Below are 16,576 nucleotides of genomic sequence, written 5' to 3'. Positions count from 1 at the left end.
TTGACTAGTCTATTATAATAATACAGAGACTGTGTCTGTCCGTAACAGGCAAAGTGGATATCGTCATTTTCCTTTGATGTCGCCGAAAAACGTTTACGGCGCGTCGTCAATAACACTACTTTAACGTCAATATCCTATATTAAATTAATGCAGCCATTACAGTGCACCTAAAACTTTGAGGCTAAATAACTTGGAAACGAGGTGGTGACGTCAATGATTTTTCACCGTGTGGGTAACTAGGGACTACCTGGGACCAATTTGGGTAAGTTTCCCAAATCTCGGGTTCCCGAATCCGTTTCGGAATGGACGGGTTGATGACTTCATCAAAAAACGTTCAAACCCTAATATCTCTGCAAGCTTTTTATAAAACTACATGATCCTATACGTTTTCTTGATCGGCCTTTCAAGATCTATACGATGAAGGCAGTTGGTGTACAAATTTCTAAAAATATTTTTTGTCTTTTGAAAGGCCATTCCTGACGCCAGCAATATTTTTAAACCCTTATATCTCAATAACCGCTCATTAAAACCACACGAACATATCCATTTTCTTCATCAGCGTTGTAAGATCTATACGATGAAGGCAACAGGCATACACATTTCTGAAAAAGAGTTTGTGTTCTGACATGTCTCTGCAGACGTCAGCAAAATTTAAATGACGGTTGTTTTTCTCTGTTATTCGACCTAAGTGGATTTTTCCACAGGCCTTATCGACTAGTCTCTTATAATAATACGAAGCTTCTGTCTGTGACTTTTGCAAAGTGGATAAATTTTATAAAAAAAAATTTTCGGTCTTGATGGGGCCATTGCTGACGTCAGCAAAATTTTTAAACCCTTCCTTATATCTCATTAACCGCTCATATCAAAAGCACATGATCATATACATTTTCTTGATCAGCGCTTTAATCTCTACACAATAGATGCAACGTGAAAACAAAATTCTAAATTTTTAAGGGATAGGTTGCTGACGTCATCGAAATTTTATCCTGCGCCTCATTGGATGTTTCCACGGGCCTTATGGACTAGTTTAGCAATAATCAAATGTTTGAAATCTTTCAAGAAAATAATGTATGTAAATATAGACAGTCAAGAAACGCCTAAAGTTATGTAGTAAAAGTGCATTTAGTTATTAAGTGTACACTAGTTTTATTTTATGAAAATAGTCGTTAATCCGTGAAAAATCAACGACATTTCGCAGCGAAATCGATATATTCGTACCTAAAATATTTCGTGCGCGGCTAGCACCACCCATTTTTGGTTGACTGACAAAGTACGGGTATTATTATAGAGGCATTACTTATTCTATTTCTCAAGCCCAATCTTTTAATCCTGTTTATTAGCGCTCTTAATTTTTTTGTAATGACTTTTAAAGTACTCGGGGATTGGAATCTTGTTTATCATTTTTAATAACCTTCAGGTTAATCAAAAATGTTTGATATGGCGTCTTGGCTGTTGGTGGTGACAATGGGGAAACAGGTAGTCAGGTGAAAAGCTGTATAATTATTTTTAAATATCTTTATTGACAATTGAAATGCGGTATTTTAACCATTTCATGCGTTTGTCAAGAAATTTTAGAAATCTGAAGGTCACCGTTGCTTAATTAGATGATTCGAAATTAACATTTGTTTAATTAATTGGTATATTAGTGTGACTGTTTAATTGGCCGATACCATACTGCATTATTATTATTATTAACAATTTCTTTTACATTGACGTGTAAAAAAAAATAAAAAATTCTAGCTTCTCGGGAAAAGTCGCTAATTAAAGTCAATAAAGAAGGCAATTAATTTAGTTAATTTGACTTCTTTGCTTTGCATACCATCATCCTGAAGTAAAGGATGGTTAGACTATAGCTTTTATTTTTGAGATCCTATATATTGCAAGGAAGTGGTATGCCAGAAAATTCGGGAAAAAAACAAAAAAAAAAAACAACAAAAACAAACCACAAAATGCTATAAATACTAAATAAAAGTCTGCCTGTCAAATAAAACCTAATCCATTAATATACGGTTTGCACAACCTACAAGGGCAACTTTCTGGATTCCATTTCTTAATTTTTGACTTAAACTCTTGTAACGTTTCAGATGTTTTTATATTTGATGGTATCATCTGCCACAATTTTGGCGCGAAATTTGAGATAGTTTCAGTGCCATAAGTAGACGTTTTTGCTGTGCGATAGCAAAGTTCTCTTTCATTTCTCAAATTATAAGTGCTACTACGGAACAGAAAAATATCACTTATTATATCAGGTGAGAGTTTGTTTTTAGCTTTATATATTTCTATAGCTAGTGTTTCAAGATTTTTTTCGTGTATCGTTTTTGATTTATCTCTATGTAACAGTTCCTTAAATGTTGATGTATGGTCACAATAGATTATTCGAAGTGCTCTTACATGCAGATTATTAATTCTGTTATTCAGTGTTCTATTGTGGAACATCCATATCAAAGGACAGTAACTGAATTGAGAGGTAACAAAAGCCTTCATAATAACTCTTCTTTTTTGAGTATCCATGTAAGGTGCAACACGCGCTAACGCATGTAGTTTTTGGCTGGTTTTTTGACATAAGTCCGTTACATGCAAATCAAATTTTAATTTCCGATCAATTTTTATCCCTAACAGTTTCTGTTGGTCACTGTTTTCAATGTACGTGTCTCCAACGACAGCTTTTGTATCAAGTGGTAAGCTAGAAAGAAGATGGCTCTTTGCTTCATTGGCTTTCATACCGTTTTCAGCAAACCATATAAACATTCTTTTTGCTGTTTTTTCAAGGTCTTCTACAACTTGATTTTTATCAGACCCATACGTATATGGGATGTTGTCATCTGCGTAGCTAGCTATATCAGTTTCAATCGTTATCAGAAATAAATCTATCAGGAAAACGTTGAAGAGTAGTGGGCCTAAAATAGACCCTTGTGGCACACCAAATAAGATGTCCAGTAACGTACTAAATGAGTTGTTCATTTTAACTCTTTGTTTCCGGCCAGTTAAATAGCTGTGTATTAATCTCAAAGCATCCTTGTCAAACCCATAAGCGTGCAATTTAGCAATAAGTAAATCGTGATTTATACAGTCAAAAGCTATAGACAAGTCTGTCAATAACGCTGCGTAAGATCCTTTATTATCTAGGCTTTTTTTACATTTTTCGATCATTGCTATAAGGCATTGCTGCGTACTAAAACCTCTCCGAAAACCACACTGCTGCTTGTTAAAAATAGGTTGAAAAAATGCTTCAATTTGTTCGTATAAGCATTTTTCGAATATCTTAGAGATATTAGGCAGTATACTGACCGGGCGGTAGTTACACTTGTCCGTACGGTCCTCCTTTTTGAAAACTGGAATGACGTCTGCGTTCTTAAGGCGTTTTGGAAAATTGGATTGGTCGATGTTATAATTTATGCTATTGCACAAAACATTTCCAAAAATGTCAGAATTTTCCTGTATTATTTTCGTTGGAATGTCAGACTGCTGTGTAGTTTTATTTTTATCCAAATCTTTAATTTTTTTGGTAACATCAGATAGGCTGACTCGTCTAAAAGAAAGCTTTTTACCAGACTCGCCATAAAACTGTTTGATTTTGACAACACTTGGATTATTAGCAAATTTCGATAACGAGGTCTCAATAGATTTATCATTAAAAATATTATCATTTTGTGGATTTTCATTTAGCTTGATTCTAAGATTGGGAACAAGGTTGCAAAAATAATCATTGAAAATCGATGCTATTTCAAGGTCATCAGTGATAGTTTTTCCATTTTCGACTAATGTTATCAGCTCTTTGTTTTTGACTTTCTCAGTAAAGCAAGGTTTAACTGTGTTCCAGAATTTTTTATTATCTGTAACACTTTTAATCTCTAAATTGTTATAGTAGGTTTCTTTACTTTTTTGTACTAGTTTGACACATTTATTTCTTTGCTTTTTAAAAGCAGTTTTATTTTCATCGCTTTTGTTTTTTAAGTATTTATTTCTTAGTCTAGATCTAGTCATTATTGCCGTATTTAACTCTTTATTCATAAAAGGTGCTTGGTTGGTTCTCAAATATTTCGTTTTCTTTGGAGCATGTATATTAAGAGTGTTCATGACTTTGTTCAAAGATACTTCAAGATCAATACCTAAAAAATCGGTTTCATTTAACGATTTAAAAAGGTCCCCCCGGAAAGTTTCATGGTCAATTTTGTAGTCCCTATATTGTTGTATGTTCGGTTTACCCTTTTTAAATTTAGTTTTCATAAAAGTCACAGTCATCTTGTGGAAGTCAGATAAGCCTGTTTCCACAACATTAGTGTGTTGAAAGCTTGATGATTTGTTAGTAAGGATCAAGTCGATGCAAGTTGGGTTGCATTGGCTTTTAAAACAAGTAGGCTCTTTTACAAGGTTATGCAAACCATACATTTTTGCAAAATCAGAAAGTGGAATTTCGCTTGGTTCAGCATTGAAATCACCGATCACAAGAAGATTGTCATAAGTAGCAGAATGTTTAGCAATTTCCTCTTCAATATATTGCAAATGTTTTTTCAAATTTTGTTTATGAGGGTTGTATACGCAACAGAGGAGCCACTTTTGTTTCCGCAGATTTATTTCCACTAATAAGTATTCTGCATGGTTTTGAAATTTACAGGTAATGGGTCGGGATGAAATATCTTGCCGTACATACAGCAGAATACCGCCACCGAAACAGTCTCGGTCTAGCCTGTATGGTTTGGTATAGCCATTGATAAAAAATTGTGCTGTGGGAAAAGAGTTGTCGATTTTAGACTCTGAGACCATCAAAATGTCAAGATTACCATCTACAGTCGCAGAAAGCATCTCAAATTTGTTTCTTATTGAGTTGATATTTATATGCCCAATAGCTACTCTATGAAGGTTTTTAATGCGCAAGTTATTTAATCTCGTATGAGCGTTTAACTCGCAGGGAATAGAATTGGAACTTGCAAAACACTGTGCTGGCTCAGAGTTGTTATGACTTTGTTCGCAAATTTCAGAACACCATGAGGATACATAACTATCGTTAGTGTGATCATTGTGTAAAAAATTTGTAATTTGATTTTCATCCCCGTTTTCAAACACTTCTTTTTCAAGTTCATTTGAAGTGCTTAACGAGGGTAAAAATCAGATTCTGTTTAGACCATCAACAAAATTTAAAGCCAAACGAGCCAAACCCCTACTATTCATGTGAAGTTTACCTTGGTTGAGACAGTCTTGTTTCATATTGTTGTTATCAATAAATATTAAGTTTTTCGATTGACATAGACTTTTAATTCTTTGATTTGTGTCACTAATTTGTTTATTATAGTTGCCATCATATCTATTTACGATTCCAGAAATAAGGATTTCTATTTTCTTATCTTTATCAATTTCAAGAATTGTGTGGATAATCAAACGATGGAAACTGTAGCAAGGTCGACATGCATGTAGATTTTTAAGCCATAATCAACAATGGTGTCGATTTTGTTAGAGAAGGTGAAAAATTCGTATCAAACAGTCATCATAAAAAAAACTCTAAAAAATGCCTGTAATTTTGTAGTTTCGAAACAATACAAGCAAATAGTTCAAATCGTACAGAAAGGATAGTAGGAATGGAGCTCTATTGTGTTATCGGATCCAAAGGTTTAAATTTTTCGTCAAAAACTTTTCTCTCCAAGTTCAAAATAAGTCAAAATAAATAATTCAAAATCACTGCAAAAAATATATTTGAGTTGGAGCGCTTTAGTACAAGTATGCAGTATTTGTAAACCGAGTAAAACGCACGCAACTTTATAGTTTGGGTGTAATAGATTTTTTAAAAAATAATTTTCTTGAAACTTCAGCTGAAATAAAAACAAAGCTTACAACCTGTCATTTCTCCATCATAAAAAATGGCAAATATTACTTTATTTCGCGGAATAAGTATCCGTGGAAGTTCAAAAATTAATTGTGACACTGGGCTATTGCTTAGTACAAGTAAACCATGTCGAACATCCGTATATCCGTAATACACTTTTTCAAAATATAATATGGCTTTTTTGCGTTAAATAAAAACACAGGAAATATTTCTCTGTTACCCCATCCAGCTGAAACAATCAACAATTTTATTTTTTTTAAATAAAAAATGCACTGTAAAGCCTGTTGTTATAAAATCAATTGTTGGCAAAATAACGCTAGCTAAGTATCATAGGTTAATTGTGACTGTTATCTTCCTAAATCAATAGTCTTTAGACTTTCACCAAAGTTTATACTACAACCAATGTGCATTTAGCATAAGAATTAGTGATTAAGAGTTCTGTTTTACCTAATCATATTTGTCATTTCTATTTTATAGCCAGATACAGCAGCCACAATCCCTGGTGTAGCTAGCTAGCCAAGTAAAATTTGATTGGTGAAGACAATACATAACTAAATAATTTTGGTTAAGATAAAAACCTCCGATATAAAACTGATGAAAAACATTAAAGAATATCAATGCAATAGGCTAGCTAGCAATCTGACTACAAGATACTCCCTCGAAATCTTTGCTCGTAGCAAAAACAATAAAAGTTAAGATTTGTACATGGTTAAAAAACTTGACAATATACTTGGAAGAGAAAAATGTCAAAAGGACACCTACAACGCGGCACTATTTCTTCCAAATTAAATGAACTTCGTGAGCGTAGCCCGACCATAGCATGTTTCCTCTGTCGGCATGCTAAGGCCGCGAAGAACTTGAATTGGTTATTTTTAAAAATCGAGCTTTGTGATTGGTTTATTACGAGTACGTGGCTAAAACAAGGCTAAAAAAACGGGTTCTGACTAGGTTCGAAGTAAAGCTACGGCAACGCAGGGATTTTCCGAAATAAAACTACGGTGGAACACCCTTTTGAACTCACAAAATACCGCCAGTATTAAAAACTTCGTGCATTCTGTCCGCCTGTTAACGCGGCGCAAAAATGTTACTCATAGAAGGGTTCAAAATAAAGCTGTGTGGCAAACACTTTGAACAGACAAACAAAATAGGGCTAATAATAAAATTACCCCGTCATAGCAAAAAACAGTTGGCCGGATTTTTTTATTTTGCGGGAAAAGTTTCCGTGAAAATTAAAAAATCGATCGGACTAAGCGCTTAATACAAGTAAACTGTGTCGCGCATTCACATAGACGTAATGCCCTTTTCTAAAAAAATATACTAACTTCGGTGTAAATAAAAACACTAGAAACAGCCTAATTTTACCCCGTCCAGCTAAAACAATCACTCATTAATTTCATTTTGCGGAATAAGTTTGCTTGAAAATAAATAAATGACTGCTAAATAAGAACATAGCCTTAAACCAATTGTAACAAAATCAATTTTGGGCAAAAATAAACCATGTTGTCTCTTTAGATCAATAAACTTTATACTATTACTACAGTTTATATTTACAGTAAAAGTTACAGGTAGCTGACTGCATTAAGCATAGGAAGTATTGATTGAGAATTTTGTAAGTTTTGAATTACAACATGTTGAAAAGCCATTTTATTTTCGTTGCTACCATAAAATCCATTTTTACATAAAAATGTTTAGACCTAGTTTTACTGAATGATGTTGATACTCCGTTGTTTCAAGTTGAAATGGTTTACCGCCTCAGAACAACACTCTCTTTTGTTTACCAGGTCTCCATAATAAAATTGGTGTATACACATCTGTTGGTTGGTATATATACAAAATAAAAGACATGCCGATAACAGTCAACGATATGAAGAAAGACAAAATTGGGAATTTAATTTGTGAAATTTATTACACAAATTGTAGGGGAATCAACAATTTCAACAAAACAAACAAGAAAACTTGTGGCTAATGCGTAAAGTTTCTTTCTGAAAGCACAACAAAGTTTATTAGCAGGTAGCTACTAGAAATTCCACTAATTTATTAACTAAACCAATCAAGTAAGACATACTTGGGGTTCTCTTCTACAACACCAAATCCTGAATTCGAAATAATCGTTGAAATGTAATATTTATTTTATCTCAACGACAAACCATAAAAATCTAAAAAAACCTAACGTTTAGGTCAGAATTATCCATCAGTTTTAGTTTTGCTTGCAGTATACTGTGGTACAGTAAACTATAATTTCCAACAATAACGAATCACTTTTATCATATTTACAACTTTTACACATACACATCAAGTGTCCAATAGTCATGACTTTAAAGTTGTATTGTAAATACAGATATTGCTAACTGGATCTTATCATATTTGGAGCAACACCATAAATAAGTAAAACTAATTCAATCAACTTGATATCTCTGAATCTGAATATTTATTTTAAACATTTTACTGGAAAACGTCTTCAAAAAAGAAAGTAGCTCAGCTAGCTAAAAAGGCGCACAACTTTTGGATAGTTTTGGATGTGGTCTAAGGTTTCTTGAAAAACTATTGATTGCATTTCAAAATAGGTATAGCAGTTTCAATCTATTTTTACCAACACCCTGCTATTGAAGCGGTGACTAAATTTAAATGCTTAGAAAACGTCAACAGTAATTAATGTGATAGAATAACTCTACATAGATAACAAGATTGTAAGCCCAAATATATGGGAAGCATTTCAAAACCTTTTTAGGTCCTGGGATTCTCAGTGTAAATCTTTCCCAAAAATGTGCTTTTCGCAAAGTTCAAAAGTTCTCAAGCCTTCGTAAAAACTGAAATTATGATTTAAAACTTGTTATGATTCGTTTTTAGATATGTTTGATGAAATCCAATAAAAAACAAATTTCAAATATACCCATAGTGTGTAAGTTTCTAAGTTCAGCTCTTTTCGGGAGCACCAATAAACCGTTTTTGACAGAATATTAATTTTGAAAAAATATATCTATGCAAGAAGCATGAAATTTAATTCTTGTGATAGAAATAACTTTACGCAAATATAAAATCTGCAGCTTAGCTGTTTTCCTCTAATTCAAAAGGTTTGATTGTGCAGAAATTTCAGAGATTTTTGTACCTCAAATTGCTTTGGGTTCTTTAGAACAAGCCTTGTGGTCCTTTAAGGAAACAATTGGCCGGTCATATCCCTTAAAATAAGTGACCACTGCTGTTAGATCTTTTAAAAATTAATATTTGTGTTGACTTATGTGATAGTATGGTAATATTTAAAGAATTACCTCACACCAAGTCATAGAATATAATAATGTGCAGTGGAGTCATTTTCGCTTAATATATTATGGCAAGCTCATTTAGTTTGAACATACCATTTCCACAGGCTTTAATAAAATGATTTAGCCCACAATTAATTATAACTATTTCTTAATTTTTTAGCCACAATTTTTCAAATTTTCTTTAAAACCCACCTTTATAATGCCTAAATTCTAGAATTTAAAAATGAGATATTCACACAATGCTCAAAGCGGATACTCAATTATGACTATATGGTTTACTGCAGTTTCCGAGAGTCTGAAAGAGTTCAAAGACTTCTTTTCTGTGGCGCTATATTCACTGTATTTTCGGTGTCTCAGCTGGTTGTCAAGTAATACTGACGTGTTGTCCTTTCTTTCACACCACAAGAGTTCTCCAACTTAATTTTTAATCTACTCGGGGTTATGTTACTATCCGTTAATAATCTTTTTACCTTGGCCCACCGTTTTAGCAATAGACCAAGAAGATCATAACCGGACTTGTGCAAGATGTGAAGACAGCTACCTACAGTATAGTTAGTAGAAAAACGTCGGAGACAGCAGAAACAGCTTTCCGTACATACCTTTCTCGAGGTAGTTAGCTAGCTATTATTTATATGCTCGTTGCTGCAGTTATTTTGTTAACAAGACGCATTAGCTGAAACAGTAATAATATAATTATAATATGTTAAACAAAATGATAATAATGATAACCGAACATAACATAACAGATCGCACATATATCCTCCGCAATATTAACTACTGAAACTTGCCTTAAGACAACCAGCAGAAAGAGAAGTCCTAGAGGGGGAGGAGTATTATACTATTATTGTACTAAAAACATACAACCCAGCTGCAACATGGTCTACCTGAACTTAAGGGCTCAACGAATTGAAGTTATTTGTAGATGGCACGGCGTGACGTTGTCTGTTTTATGTTGGAATTTAATTGTTGTCTGTCCCGTGAAAAAATGTCTAATTATTGCCGACTTTACATGAAATTTCAAAGAAACTTGGTGAAAAGAACCCAATATGAAGTATTAAATATTTTATTAGGACTACATTTTGGTGCTTATAATTGACTTTTCCCAACGAATAGTTTTTTCAAAATGGCTTCGCTACCACTTTAATCCGAACCCCCGCAATCAATTTCATTTCTTCGAAAGAAACGTATATATATAAGAAAAACGCAGGGGTGGGGTGTAATTAATTAAATACATTGCATAAAGACCATAGGTAAAAAGACAATTTTTTGTGTTTAACTGTCAACGTATAAATTGATATATTTAAGAAAAACTGGCTTGCTTTGCATATAATCAGTGCAAGTTACAGATTACAAAGAATACAAAAAATAGTTACATCATTTCTACAGATAGATAGATTAATACAATATAAACCCATGCACTATGCATTTTTTTTAAAAAAGAAAAATAACATTGCATGTAGCGGTGCATTTTTCCTCCTATAAAACTATTATAAAGTTCAAACCCTAGACACAACATGTTTATCCAAGCGTCATCACAAATCTTAATTCGTCGTTATAGTAAGACTATAAATAATAAGGTAACCTAGTCCATGCTAGAATGTTCGTAAGCTAGCACCAAAGCTAACATGCTATTACAAAAAAAATTAGATAGAATTAAGAGGTCTACAAAATGCAAACACTCTCTTCAATATATCTATCCAAACATTATCACAAAATTTGAATCGACATTATTGGAACATTTATAATGCCTCATATAGCTTGGACCATTCCAGGATGTTCTCAAGCTAGCACCGAATCTCACAACTAAAATACCAGCGATTGGATATCCAAACGATATTGCTCTATTTCGTGCTGTATTTGTTGCCCATGAGGCATCACAGTTCTGCAATTAAGGGAATTTTAGTAAAAAAGAGGCTATATTATAAACAGGTTATATAAAAACGTTTTTAACAAAAAATACCTTGTTAGTAATGCTAGCCAAAGCAGCTGAAACAATGTGAGATTGTGTGGACAACGATGGAACTCTAGATGTTTTCTTTGCATAACAAACCACGAAATTCTTGTTATGGGAATTGAAGATGTGAGCACATTGGCCAATAAAAGACTGTGCGGAGTAATCAGATACGACATTATAAACATTTACCAAAAAATTGTAATTTGGGTAAGTTCTCATCATGAAATTCATTATGGCATTTCTGAGATTATCATTTGATTGTCCTGCATGACTAGCCACTATATTAGACATCTGAGATATTACTGTGTATCTATTGATTTCAGATTGAGGGGTACCGCGACAGTACATAGCATTTAGTTGATCCGCATCTATCTGGGACATTCCACACCTTGAGCATTGACCAAATTGCTGATTTGGATTGTTTCTTGCTACAATGGTTTGCAGTTGCTGATTATTTACAATTTTTCCAAATGCGAACCTGTACCAGATAATTTCAAGTTAAATAGAAGCAAGTAATTAGGTTTTATATACAAGGATAAAAAAAAAATAAGTAAATGACTAACTTTGTATAATGCATAATTGATCGGTAATCGTAAGGAAATCCAAATGTCGTGGCATCTTTTGATAATATCTTATCAAAATTATACGTTTGCCCTACTCAAAATAAATAAAAAAATATCAAATTTGTATCAAATGTAAAGAACACACAACATGATATGAACGATTGACTATAAGTAAAATTCAAAATATATTAACCCTGTTGGATGTTGTGGAGGAGGATTTGAACGTAGTTATCCCGATCTGTTCTTGATTGTTCATGCCAGAAGCCTAAAGCGTGCATGATCTAAATGAGAGAGGTACTGTTTATAATTCATGTCTGTTTGTAAACGCAATAACTAATGATAATAGCAGCACTCGCCTCGTGGATAGCCGTGGCTTTGTGCTCGCATCCTGAACCCAAAGACACTTGTTGTTCCCCTCCTTTTCGACCAACATAACTCCAACATCTGATACAGTAAACATGAAAAAATTAAGTTCTAATTTCATTACAAAATTATCTTATACAACAAACACATCTCACTATCATTTTTTAATATACAACCTCCAAAATAATTAGGAAAGTTCTGTACCGTTAATTAAGTTAATTTTTGGAATAATTTTTTTATTTTCTCTAAAAATTCTAACTTTAGAATTTCATTTTATTTGACAATTACTTATTGCTACAATATGATGCATGCCTTGATTTACTATTTTTCACGTTGTATAAAACGACTTCGTACAAAAGACTTTTTGGATAACTTACCCGTCCCCTTTAAAAAATGACAAGTAGCTAGTGTCTCCAGATCTTCTAGGGCGAAAAGTAATGCACGTTTTTGAACCGTAATCAGAAATGGCGCTTGAAATCGCAGACCTTGCCGTTGAGCCTAAGAAGAAAATATATTGCTACAAATACTATCAGTTTTAGTTAAAACATAATTTTAAGATCTTGAATGTTCACAAATAAGTCCTACCTAAACTTCCATCGATTTGATATGGAACAGGCAATGTCCATCTCTTATGAGTTTCTACTATTGCGTCTTTTGCAGCTCCCTCAGATGATTCTTCGTCTCTGGACGATTTTGTTCCGAATACGGCTTCTTCTTCGCCTTTTTGGAACATAATGTCTTCATGAGCGAGATGATCTCCCTTATCTAAATCACAAACAGTAAAAAGAGATTATTACTTTTTGATAAGCCGGATTGGGAATTTAAAGACACGCTCGAGTATGCTTAATGAACTTTTGTATTTAGGTCAAAAATGTGCTTACAATATGAAAATTAAAAAAAGATCAATTTGGAAGTTAAAAGCACGTTTTTCCTTTGCACAATCATCTCCTGTGGACTGTGAAATTGTGTATTTTCAACAAAACTTCCCAGATATAGCCTTTAAATCTTGCGAAAACCTGTCATTGAGCTTCCCATATGCTTATTTTTAGTAAATTTAAGCCTTGATTTTCTTATGAACGTTGTGGTTATAAAAACAAAAGTTTTAGGTTACAAAACAATATTTCAGTTAATAAAGATTCTTACGAATATGATCTAAGTTACTTTTTTATCAAACATTGATCTTTTGCACCTACGTTGTCCGACTGGCTTCTTTTTGAGTTTTCCATTGATTGTAGCAATATCAATGGAGTTTGTAGAGTCATTTTCAATTTCATTGTTTTCATCAGTTTCGTCATATCTCTTCCTTCTAAACTCGTCCAACATGTCATTAAGGTAATGGCAAGATACACTCCCAAAAGCAATAAAAATGATGACTAAAAGACCTAAGAAGTAAAAAGAAGTAAAAAAATTGGTAAATACTTAAGAAATATTAGTAAGAAAGTAGTAATTTTCTAATATATTTATCTTAATTTTAATGCCGCTGAATATATTATAATCGTGATTTTTGGTGAATCTGAGTTAGTGACTTACCTTGTGACTTCATATTAGCAGTAACCTAAAAATTAGAAAAAATATTTAAACTTTTTTATTAACTGTTAATTTTATCATATATACGACAATTTCTCAGTTTTATTTGTCTGTTTGTAAATTTCTCAACAAGTGTTAATCAATTGAAATTTCAGAGAAGAAATATGTGAATATGCGCTACTTATTTTGCAGTAACACATTATAAATAAAATAGTCGAAAAATGTTATTTCATTGTTTTATGCTAACTACCTACTGTCTTCAAATTTTGGACTGTCACAAAAAATACTTTTTTATATAAATCAGATGGAGATGGTGTATTGGCACTTTTACCTTGTAATCGTAATGTTAAGGCTCCAGTTGCCATTCTAGCAGATTTTAAATAAATTAAGTGTTCCCAAACAAATTTTAACCATATAACAGTCAAGCAAGTTAGAGAAATGCTACAAGTAATAATGTAACTTAGTTTGTTCGTTAACTCGGGTTACGGTTATAATCTCTTCAAAATATGAATTATGCTGAAACAAGAACATTTCAGATGTCAACATTTGATGTTTTTGGTCATCTTTATAATACAGATGAAACCTCAAACCGTTTTGGCAAAGCTCATAGTCATTTTTACCAATCATAGGCTCTTCATTGAGAAAAATGCAAGGACCTTTTGTAACTACATTCATACCAAAAAACTTTATCGCAACGAAAGTGGAAAAGACAAAGTTAAGAAATGTGTAAATTCTAAAAATTTTGTGCTAGAAGATTTTTAATATTTTTTCTGTCCTTCAAATGGCACTTACCTTTCTATGATGATTGCAGCAGCTTTCAAAGATTATTCTGTTTTGTTAGTGAGAGTTTACTTGATTTTATAGAGAAATCCTAAAAATTAAGAACAAACGAAATTGAATTTTAGAGGTTATTCTTAGATATCTATTCTAATCTAATTTGTAATAATTTTGCAGCTTGAGTTATGTTTACACATGACAATGACTTTGTGTAAAGATTCGGGATTATATCTGAAATCCTATTCTAAGCTGTAATTAAAAGTTTGAAATCTATCCAGAAGGAGATTTAGTTTGGATGTAGAATAGTAGACGTTCAAGGAACGGCTTTAATTATTAGGTAACTAGTTAGTCGATTAAAAGAGCGTAGTAATTAAGCGTACAATAGTACTATTTAAACAGTTTAATTAAATAATACTTATCTTATTTTTGCTTCACAATCTTTTTATCATATTAATGCTCCCAATTTTTTTGTAATAACTTTTAACGTACATAGTTTTAGAGGTTGTAATCTTGTAGCTTTTCATCATTGTTAATTATAATAAGGCAATTAATGTTTTTTTTATATGGCGTCACACCTATTGCTATGGTGACGCATGACATGTGATCAGAAAAAAACGAGACAATTATTTCCAAAATTCCTTATTAAAATTTCTAAAGTCATATTTTAACCTTTCCATAAGTTTATCGAAAAATTTCAAGCATCTAAATTTCACCCTTTTAGCCTTATCTATACACGAAATACATGATGACCTAATTTCGACTTTTTCTATCTCGATTTTCTAATCTACTAACAAACATTTGTGCTAACTTTTGTGGCAAGATAATATCCCCTTTATCAATTCTGTAAGGGACAGCCCTTTTTTTACCCCCCCCCCTCCCTCATCCATCGGTTATTTCTAAAATCAACTAAGTGAACTCATGTTAAAACCTTCTTTAATATCACAGAGCGTCTTTCATCCGTTTTAATAGTAACCCATACCAACAAGATGATTATTTATAGGTTTCAAAACTTTAATTTATTCAATTATTTGGTGTATGTTTAATTGAGTGATAACATGCTGGTTGATCAAACGATTTTAACCGTTTTTTAAAGTCGACGTAAAAGATTTTTAAAGTCGACGTAGATTTTTAAGCCCTATATTCAAGTTGCAAACATGGCAATGGTGTCGATTTTGTTAAAGAGTGTAAAAAAGGCCCTAGGTTTGCAAAAAATAGATCATACTAAAGTTATCCCATTGTGGAAATATATTTATTTCTTAGTACCAATCCAACAACCAATTTGAAAGAATTTTATCAAAACTGTCAGTTAATCCATGCTGAGAGTGGTTCTTTTTAGATTAAGTTGATGTTTGTTGATAATATCTATTATTACTAAGGGAAAGTCTTAGGTATGTTCGCCCATTGTTATTAGGAATAAGACACTACAATTTAAGGAAGGAAAGGATGCTAATTTGAATAGATTTTGCAATTTCTTATTTTTTGTGTCAAGGAAAACAACACAAGGACGAAGGATAAACCTTTTGTTGATAAAGACTGAAATAAGCAAAATCATGAGGAATCGCATCTTTTTATATCAACCTTTAGATGGATATTTGCTCCAAAAGTTGCCTACAGTTTTGTAGTTATGCATAAATACAAGCAAATGATTCAAATTGTACCGAAAGGATAGTAGCAGTGGAGGTTTTTCCCATATCTCATACTCAGGGTCATGTCAAACAAACAGACTTTCAGAGTCTTGGATATTGGTCTTTGCTCAAAACTGCCCCTTAAATTTCTATAAAATCCTTATATTCGGGATAGATATATCCTTCTATTTTGAAACTCACACAACACCTTTATTTCATCAAGAAGAATCATTCCGCAAATGTGGAATGTAGATGGTTAAATCCGATTGTCCAGAATTTTGGGCGATTTTACTATTTTTTCATGCGAATTATGTAAAAACCAAAAAATCAGTTAATTAACTTTTATTTAGATTTTCGAAAATTTAACAGAAATTATTTTCTAAAATTAAATTTTGAATTGAATTTTAAGCACAGATAGTGGTACGAATCTTTATACAGGATAAAAACGTCAGTATCTGTACAAATTCACACGCGTTAACTAAGCCAACTTTGTTTCCATTTGGAAAATAAAAGTGAGTCAGCCCACCCTCTTCACTTCATCCCCTGTAGTATGTTCGAAATACCCTGAAACGAATAGGGTTAAGCCATGTTTCATGCTTTAATTTTATTATCATTTTAAAAGACACTAATCACTGTTGATATTAATAATGTCCATGTATTCTCTTTGACTTAGCAGCTATTACATTGTT

At 32.5% G+C, this 16,576-nt stretch overlaps 2 protein-coding genes across 4 annotated transcripts; both read right to left on the bottom strand.

Annotated features, from left to right (window-relative positions):
* Window positions 1-10,093: 10,093 nt before the first annotated feature.
* LOC130629020 (uncharacterized) lies at window positions 10,094-13,334 on the bottom strand. Of its 3 annotated transcripts, none has more exons than XM_057442114.1 (3): window positions 11,789-13,334; window positions 11,039-11,686; window positions 10,094-10,960 (listed from the first exon to the last, which is right to left on the bottom strand). In XM_057442114.1, exons 2-3 carry the CDS (start codon window positions 11,411-11,413, stop codon window positions 10,772-10,774), a joined length of 564 nt encoding a protein of 187 aa, XP_057298097.1. In that variant the 5' UTR covers window positions 11,414-11,686; window positions 11,789-13,334; the 3' UTR covers window positions 10,094-10,771. The 3 variants fall into 3 exon arrangements, with proteins under 3 accessions (XP_057298097.1, XP_057298096.1, XP_057298095.1); XM_057442113.1 differs by having other exon boundaries at window positions 11,039-12,039; window positions 12,336-13,334; XM_057442112.1 differs by having other exon boundaries at window positions 11,039-13,334.
* On the bottom strand, window positions 11,488-13,850 carry LOC130628619 (blastula protease 10-like). Its single transcript, XM_057441601.1, has 8 exons — window positions 13,773-13,850; window positions 13,489-13,513; window positions 13,152-13,340; window positions 12,544-12,723; window positions 12,336-12,456; window positions 11,952-12,039; window positions 11,789-11,876; window positions 11,488-11,510 (listed from the first exon to the last, which is right to left on the bottom strand). Exons 1-8 carry the CDS (start codon window positions 13,848-13,850, stop codon window positions 11,488-11,490), a joined length of 792 nt encoding a protein of 263 aa, XP_057297584.1.
* Window positions 13,851-16,576: the final 2,726 nt, after the last annotated feature.

The sequence above is a fragment of the Hydractinia symbiolongicarpus genome, chromosome 15, assembly GCF_029227915.1.
Source record: "Hydractinia symbiolongicarpus strain clone_291-10 chromosome 15, HSymV2.1, whole genome shotgun sequence".
Taxonomy (NCBI): domain Eukaryota; kingdom Metazoa; phylum Cnidaria; class Hydrozoa; order Anthoathecata; family Hydractiniidae; genus Hydractinia; species Hydractinia symbiolongicarpus.
Note: the sequence above shows the minus strand (reverse complement) of the source record. Positions and strands in the feature narration are given on the sequence as shown.